Source organism: Aethalodelphis obliquidens, unplaced genomic scaffold (assembly GCF_003676395.1).
Source record: "Aethalodelphis obliquidens isolate GAN/ISIS:26980383/991018 unplaced genomic scaffold, ASM367639v1 scaffold33, whole genome shotgun sequence".
NCBI lineage: Eukaryota > Metazoa > Chordata > Mammalia > Artiodactyla > Delphinidae > Aethalodelphis > Aethalodelphis obliquidens.
In genome coordinates this window covers 3,895,828-3,904,152 of record NW_020837977.1, presented here as the reverse complement: position 1 = coordinate 3,904,152, position 8,325 = coordinate 3,895,828, and the positions used below count along the sequence as shown (strand labels likewise).

The 8,325-nt window shown below is 40.4% G+C and overlaps 1 protein-coding gene across 2 annotated transcripts; it reads left to right on the top strand.

The window, feature by feature from the left end:
• Nucleotides 1-951: 951 nt before the first annotated feature.
• TMEM70 (transmembrane protein 70) lies at nt 952-6,936 on the top strand. 2 transcript variants are annotated; one of them, XM_027127892.1, is made up of 3 exons: nt 952-1,206; nt 2,207-2,312; nt 6,434-6,936. In XM_027127892.1, exons 1-3 carry the CDS (start codon nt 1,015-1,017, stop codon nt 6,889-6,891), a joined length of 756 nt encoding a protein of 251 aa, XP_026983693.1. In that variant the 5' UTR covers nt 952-1,014; the 3' UTR covers nt 6,892-6,936. The 2 variants fall into 2 exon arrangements, with proteins under 2 accessions (XP_026983693.1, XP_026983692.1); XM_027127891.1 differs by having other exon boundaries at nt 952-1,218.
• Nucleotides 6,937-8,325: the final 1,389 nt, after the last annotated feature.

Genomic DNA, 8,325 nt, shown 5'->3' with positions numbered 1-8,325 from the left:
TGGCGGCATGTAGGATCTTCCTGGACCAGGCCTCCAACTCGTGTCCCCTGCATTGGTAGGCAGACTCTCAACCACTGTGCCACCAGGGAAGCCTGCCAGTACCATACTGAGTGAAAAACATGGTTCTGAAATAGCAAACAAAAGCGTCCTTTACTAGTTGGATGCTCATCCCTCAATACTCGGCTGAACCTGAAGCCTTTGGACATTCAGAGGCCAAATTAATCATTCTGTCTCTCGGGCTTCTGCAGCATTTTGTAAATTGGTATATGTCAATTATATTTCAGCATTATATTTTAGTTTATTTTCAGGTGTTTCCCTCACTATGTAAGCATTGTGGATTTCCAATTTTCTTCAGTATCTTTGTATCCTCTGCTTCCAACTTAGTCCTGGTAGTTGGCGAGGCGCTCAAGATCTCTAACAAATAATGAACGATTGTGTAAAGGGATGAGAGTGATTTCCGAAGACAAATTTGACAAGTATCAACATTATATGAACGAGTTCCACTCATTTTCTACCAACCTATTGGTTGGATTAAATTACTATTCATTTTTGTTCAAACGTGCACTGTATTATTCCTCTGTGCCAACAGGTTAGAAACATTTTCCGCAGAGAAAATGGTGTTTTGGGCACAGAAAATGATGCCCACGAGAAAGAAAGATTTAACCCTGCTTCCAGGCTTTGTCCTTCGCGCGTGTCTCTCCCCTCTGTCCTTCCACACGGTTGTAAAGAGCGCCAGACTCCGACGAGGGGAAGCAGCGCTCAGGATGGCCGTTTGCTGGTCCTGGCAGCGAGGGTCAGGTCGGATTCAGATCTCAGCCCACAAGGAACGCGTGTGCCTGGGCAGGTTGCCGGCGGGCCGTCCATTCTGCGCACGCGCAGGCGGCCCGTGCGGCCCGCGGACCTGGCGGCGGCGCCGAGTGCGCGGCTCGTTTCTGCCGCGGTCTGGTGAGGAGCTGCGCCTCGGCGTGCTCGGCTGCCGCCGCAGTGCAGTCGCCGTTTCTGGTCACGCGCGGGATGCTGCTTCTGGCGTTGGGCGGCCCGTGGGCGGCCGGACTGCGGCTTGGTGGGAAGAGGACGGCACCGTGGGCGGCCACTGCGCTCCGAGGCCCTAGGGCGGCCGTCTGCCGGGCGGCCTCCTGCAGAGGCTCCTCGGGGCGGGGCGGGGGCGCGGGGCTGTCGGCAGCCGCGACGCTTCTGCCGTGTCGGGTGCGAGCGCAGGTCGGCGGTCAGAGGGCTCGCGGACCCGAGTAAGGGTGGGGGTGGGAGTAGCACCGGGCCTGGGGAGCCCGGCTCTCCCATAGCTTCTCCCTGGCCTGCACGGCGGCTCTGGTGCTGAAGGAGCCCCGTGCTATGGGGCTGGTAGGAGTGGCCGGCCTCGGCCTGGGCAACAGGCCGGTGCTCCCGGGGTTCGCAGCCCCCGCGAGTCCAGCAGTGTCCCTTGGAAAGTGCCTATTTTCTGGGCGGTTCCAGTCACTTTACAGAGATGGTTGCAAATCCATTGGGCTTGTGAGGACTCTTACTTTTTTTTTCTGTCCTTGAGCGCAAGCTCGGAAGGGTTAATTGGCAGCGAAATTTAGATGCTCCACGTGGATACCGAACTGAAAGAACTCGGGAAACCAGATTTTGAGTTTGTTCTGCTTTTTATTAGGTGGCTCTATTTTTAGGAATTCCTTTGCTCCCTGGAAAAATGGGATGGAGACGTTAATCCTTCTCATTTTAATCTGAATAAATTGTCTCCTAATCCTGCCCTGTAAAATATTAGGATTAGCAAACATGGTTGAAATTTGGGAGGAAAGGCCAACGCGGGAATTGGAATCTCATTAAATTTCAGCATAAAGGGATTAGGCATGCCTTTTACATCTTGAAGAGTGTGTGTTGTGAAAGTCATTTTCAGAGGTTCGGGCAACTCTTTTGTTCCTGTGAAATTTGATGTAGGAGTTCAAGTAAAATATTTTCCTTGCGAGGAGCAAGGGATGGATACGAGACTCTTGGGGAAAGAGTTATTATTATTATTTTTTTAAATACTAGCTATAGTATAAATATTTAAGAAGTATTAAAAGCAGTCTGGACTGCTTTTAAAAAGTTTTCTTTTTATTATATTTTACAAAAAGTAAAAAAAGTTTTCTTTTTATTATATTTTACAAAATAAACTTAAAAAATTTAAAAGTTTATCATGTACTCACATTATAATGGTCTCTTTCAATAGATACCTGTTTCTTGGGAAAGATGTGTTCGATGTTTACATACACAGCTTGAAAAATCAGAAGATGGAAGGCTGATTTATACTGGGAATCTGGCCCGAACAGTATTTGGTGGGTAATCAGAAGTGAGGATATTTCCTTTTTTCCCCACCTTTTACTTACAAAAAAAGGTTCTTAGCATATGATAACTTATTATTTTAGCACTTCGTAATTGCAAGACAGAAGGAAAAATTATAATTTTTTTCTTGTGGTGTGTTGATAAAAGATTTAGAGGTTAAGACCTTTGCATTTTTAGGAGATTTTTAAAAGGTTTTTGTAGACTCTTATGATTTTGTGATCTTATGGCTGGGCACTAAAGATTCCATCCTTTGGTCACCTCTCGGGATGTTTAGCAACAAAATAAAACAACAAAAAGTGTATGTAATGTTTGAATATGCAAAGGAAAAAAATATGGGCGAATACCTCTTAGGAGTAGTTATTTTGGGTAAGTAGACATTTACAGTATATGTTTTTAGATTTTGCAGTTAAAATGAGCAGTAATACTTTTATAATTCAAAGATATATTAATTTTACATTTTTTAGGTCATCTTAGAATTTTCAGCAAACATATTTACTTAGTGGTTTTCTAGGTAGTAGGGAGTTATCGTGGAGAAGGAAAGGGCAGTGTATTAGATAGCTACAAGTTTAAAGCTCTTTCCTTAGGTCATAATTCAGTATTTGGTATGGAATATTTTAGTAGGGAAAGTCAGAAGAACTTAGGTTTGTGATTTGTTCAAGTTCCTAAGGTTGTATTTCATTTTATTAATCTTAAAAAAAAAAGTATAACCTGAAATATCTGGAGGATTATTTTATAGCCAAGTTGGCCACAAGATTTCTGTGCCCCATTTGCATGTGTGTTTTTGATCATGCTGGTGTTAACCAGTTGTCTGAAATTTAATCTGGAAGTCTGTAAGTTCTCAAGAGTGTGACATTAAAATAGAGTACGTTTAAAATACAATTTTAGCTATTTAAAACTTTCTGGGAATAAGGAGTGATTATAATCACTATTGAGTGGAGTTCTGAAGTTACTGGAATAATCAGTTTTGGATGGTAGAAATTTCTTCAGAAGTCACAACATGAGTGGGCCACTGAGCCTGTGTCTCATCTCTGGATTGAGCCTGGGATCCCTAGACTGATGCCCTTGAGATGTGTTCACCGTGACCCCCGTGGTACCCTTCTTTCTGAATACAGACACCGTTCCTTCAAATGAAGGGAAGGCTTAATCCATTTTTTTCATGTTCCCACTTGACTCAGTTCTGAAGAGAAGAGAATATAAATAGGAATTAATTTTAGTGTGGGTACAATATAATATTTGTGGAAGAGCAGAGCTACGCATGATATTCAAAGTTCTAGAACTGTAACCTGTAGAAGAATTTAATGTTTGAGTTCCTTCAATATTATAGTAATAGAAAGTCACTATACTTATCGGGGATTAATATTTTTTCTTTGTAAAACTGAGTGAGAGACATTAACATAGCGGTACCATTTAAACTACCAAATTGGGTCCTAATTTAAAGATATTTGAAGGGACTTTTAGTTGGTGGTTCTTGTTAATTCAGCAACAGATAATTACGGATGTCATAGTATTCTCTTTTTAAGATGAGTAGAATTTGAACATGAAGATGTTGTGAAAGAAGGGCATCCCAGGCACGGAAGTAGTATGAGCAAAGGCATGAGAATATGTTTAGAAAATAGCAATTGCTTCAATCCAGGCATAATAAAGTATATGTATGTATTAGTTTCCTAGGGCTCTTACAATACATTTCCACAGGCTTGGTGGATTAAAACAACAAAAATTTATTCTCACAGTTCTGAAGGCTAGAAGTCTGAAATCAAGGTGTTGGCATTCTTTGCTGTCTGAAGGCTCTAGGAAAGAGCTTGTCCTTGTCTCTTCCAGCTTCTGGTGGCTCCCAGCAATCCTTCATGTTTCCTTGGCTTGTAGCTGCATAACTCCAGTCTCTGCCTCCTACTTCGCACGGCACTCTCTATGTCTCTGCTTGTCTTGTTCTGTCCTTCTAAGGATACTCTCATTGGATGTAGGGCCCACCGTAATCCAGTATGATCTCATCTCAACTTTTAATTGTCTGCAAAGACCCTATTTTCAAATAAGGTCATGTTCTAAAGTTCTAAGTGGATGTGAATTTTGAGGGGACACTGTTCAACCTACTATAGTGTGAAAGAGTAATGGGGAAAACAGGTAGTTGGAAGGGCTAAAGGAGGCTTTTATATAGAAGGCAACTTGGTCCCCATTGAATCCCATGTGTACCAGTGTCATGGCATCTACCTGTGGGGGGAAGGAATTATTTTAAAATTACTAATGCAAGATAATTAAGCCTTCAAGCAAGAGGGATGTATGAGAGTGTCTGCTTTGTTATAGCCTCACCAACAGAGTATGATGTCATATTTTCAGTTTTTGCCAGTTTGGGGGAAAAACGGTATCTCACTGTGTTTTTATTTTTTTATTTTTTTTAACATCTTTATTGGAGTATGATTGCTTTACAATGGTGTGTTAGTTTCTGCTTTATAACAAAGTGAATCAGTTATACATATACATATGTTCCCATATCTCTTCCCTCTTCCGTCTCCCTCCCTCCCAGCCTTCACTGTGGTTTTAATTGAATGTTTCTTATGATTGAGGCTTAGCATCATTTCATCTGTTGAAAGGCCGTGTGCATTTTTGTTTCATTGAACTGTCTGCTTATATCTCTGGCATGTTTGTTTATTGGGTTGTTGACCTTTTCTTCTCATATACTAGAAACCTTTTGTGTATTGGGGATATTAACCCTTTGTCATATAAGCTGCAAATATTTTTCTCATTTGTCTCTTTGTTTACGGTATTTATGTCCATGTACATTTTAAAAAGATGATCAGATTTATCAACTTTCCCCTTGATTGCCTCTGTATTTTCAGTCATAATTAGAAAAGTTTACCTATTCTCAGATTATAAAGGACTTCACGGGTATTTTCTTCTTATACCTCTCTTATTTTATACACTTAAATCTCTGGATTATTTGGAATTTTCCTAGTATATGGTATGAGGGATCGATTGAATTTTCTCTGAATCTGGTTGTCCCAGCACCACTTATTTTAGATTGTATCTTTGTTCTATACTAAATTTCTCTATGCAGTTAGGTTTGTGTCTAGATTTCCCGTTTTTTTCCATTGATCCGTTTATGTACTGAGCCACTACCACGCTGTTTTAATTATACAATCTTATGTTTTAGTATCTAACCCTCCCCCCTTTTTTTCTTCCTTTGTTTTTCCAAAATTACTTTATAATCAACCCTTCTAGGATCTCAACTTGCCTGTTTTCCAAACAGATGGTATTTGATCATGTTAAAATTGTACATTCAAACTAAGAAAATTTACATTTTAAGTTATTTATTTATTTACTGTGGTAAAATAGACGTAAAGTAAAAGTTACCATTTTGACCATTTTTAAGTATACAGTTCAGAAGTCACTGGTGTTTTAATCTTTCTAACGTGATAAGTAAAAATATCTCACTATTTTAACTTGAATGTTTTTCCTTGGTAAAGAAGTTGATTCCCTTTCCCATATGTTTCTTAACCACTGGTGGTGTTTTTTTGTTTGCTTGTTTTTCAATTTGCTGTTTTAATGCTGGGCACTTAGCCTGAAAAAGCCCCATATTTCAACGTTTTATGTTAGATCTGTGGAAGTGCTTGTTAATAGAGAGCTTTATTTGATTATCTGCTGACTGAATTAACTTTTATAGTATTCATAAAGATTTTTGAGTAATATTAAACCTTTTATTGGGAGCTGAGATAGAAGCCAGTTAACCCTAAAGCGGACTTCCCAGCTGGAGAGGCAGCGCATTGTAATGGCCAACAGCCTGGACCCTAGAGTCAGATTGCCTGGGTTTAAATCCCGACACAGCTACTTGGTAGCTATGTGACATTGAGCAAGTACCTCATATTTTCTCATCTTTTAAATGGGAGTGCTGATGATGATAATTATACATCAGTCTCATAGGGTTTTTTTCTAGATTTCATGAATGAAATATGTAAAGTGCTTAAAACAGAGCCTGGAATATAATAAGCACTATATAGGTGTTTTGGTTTTGTTGTTTTGATGATGATATTGTAGGGAGAAAGGTGGCAGAATTAATTGGATAGGTTGATTCTTTTATAAAAGTTAAAAATGTTAATCTTCTCCCATTTTTTTTCTTATTTAGGTGTGAAATGTTTTTCTTACTCTACAAGTCTGATCAGCCTTGCATTTCTACCGTACATTTTTGCACAAAATAATATTATATTTGGAAGTCTGCCTTTGCAAATCTTATTTTATGGCATCATAGGAAGCTTTACAGTGATCACTCCAACACTGCTTCACTTTCTTACAAAAGGCTATGTCGTTCGGTTGTACCATGAGGCCACAACAGACACTTATAAAGCCATTACTTATAATGTTGTGCTTTTGGAAACGAGTACAGTGTTCCACCAGAATGACGTGACGATTCCAAATAGCACACATGTGTTTACCACATTTTATGCTAAAACAAAATCACTGTTAGTTAATCCAGCACTCTTTCCAAACCCTGAAGACTATAACCATCTAATGGGTTATGACAAACCATTCACTTTTGATGTGGAAGAAGCCAGTGAAAAGAAACAGCTTAAAGAAGAGAAATGAGTCTGTCGTTTTTATGTTTGCTTAAATGTGATTTATGTTCCAGTGTATAATAATTGCCTTTACTTATGATTTTTGTTAGTGACTGATTGTTAAAAAAATAATTTGAAATTGTATCACAGAACTTCTCAATTCCAGAGAATTATGTTCCTTTATAATAAAAAAAGTCACATTTGAAAAACAAAACATACAATACTCTATCATTTGTGTTAAAAGGGTGTGAAAATACATGTATATGCTGACATATGCATGGTTACTTTTATATAATAAGTGTGATTGCCTCTCAGCTGGGGATTGGATGTCAGAAGCAAATGGGAAAGTTATTTTTCCTTTGTGTTTGGATTTTTCTAAGGATATAGATATTACCTTTTCCCACATTGAAAACTCTTTAAAAATTCACAGATTATGGGAGACTGTTAATCTGCTTCCTTTGGCTCAGAGCACAGGTTTTTGCCTATCATCTCTGGCATGGCTGCCCACGTTAAAGATATCCATGTCCAGTAGGGTGTGGTTAGCTCTTGGGGAAGTGGTGACCTAAGTAGTATCGTCTTCAGTGGTTCCATTTGTCCCTCCATGTACACTCTCCTTTGTTACACCCTGACACAGTGGGAAAATTGTATGTACTACACAGATGGATAGTACCTTTTATAAAATGAAAGTCTCCATGCTAATGTTAAGTTGGTTCTTGTGAAGGATTTTCAGCCAGGAACAAAGGGCCTCAAATCATGCTATTTAGACTAGTAGATACTGATTAAGTGCCTAGAGGGTGTCAGGTACTGGGCTAGTTGCCAGAGTCACAGTTGAGAACAAAACACCCAGTCTGTAGAGAGCTGCCTAACATCTATCACCTGCCACAATGATAAATCTAATCTTTCTGGCTTGCCTGTGGTATGAGGGAGGTGGACGGAGAAAGCAGGGACATCACTAGTTCTTAGGGGAAAGATCAAGTCCGAAGCTGCTAGCAGGTTATAGGAGACAGCTTAAGGTAGAACAGTGCTCATCTTTCTGAGCCTTAGAGCCTGCCCTCTGCTAGGATCAGCCAGCTTGTGGTCTTAGTAGAGGGCGGGCTCTATTCTTAGATGAACAAACTGCCACACCCTCTGTCCTCAGTTTGGGCCTCTGCCTGTCTGCTTTTCTGTCCTTTGTCACCTAGATGTGGACCTGTTGCTATCTTAGCAGTTAATGTGATTTATATCTTTCTGTAAAAAGATTATTCCAGGGCTTCCCTGGTGGCGCAGTGGTTGAGAGTCCGCCTGTCGATGCAGGGGACACGGGTTCGTGCCCCGGTCCGGGAAGATCCCACATGCCGCGGAGCGGCTGGGCCTGTGAGCCATGGCCGCTGAGCCTGCGCGTCTGGAGCCTGTGCTCCGCAACGGGAGAGGCCACAACAGTGAGAGGTCCGCGTACCACACACAAAAAAAGATTATTCCATAATCA

Coding starts and splice junctions, on each gene's coding strand:
- TMEM70 (XM_027127891.1), top strand. CDS start 1,015: ATGCTGCTTCTGGCGTTGGGCGGCCCGTGGGCGGCCGGACTGCGGCTT. Junction 1,219..2,206: donor CGTGTCGGGTGCGAGCGCAG/GTCGGCGGTCAG, acceptor CTCTTTCAATAG/ATACCTGTTTCTTGGGAAAG. Junction 2,313..6,433: donor TCTGGCCCGAACAGTATTTG/GTGGGTAATCAG, acceptor TTTCTTATTTAG/GTGTGAAATGTTTTTCTTAC.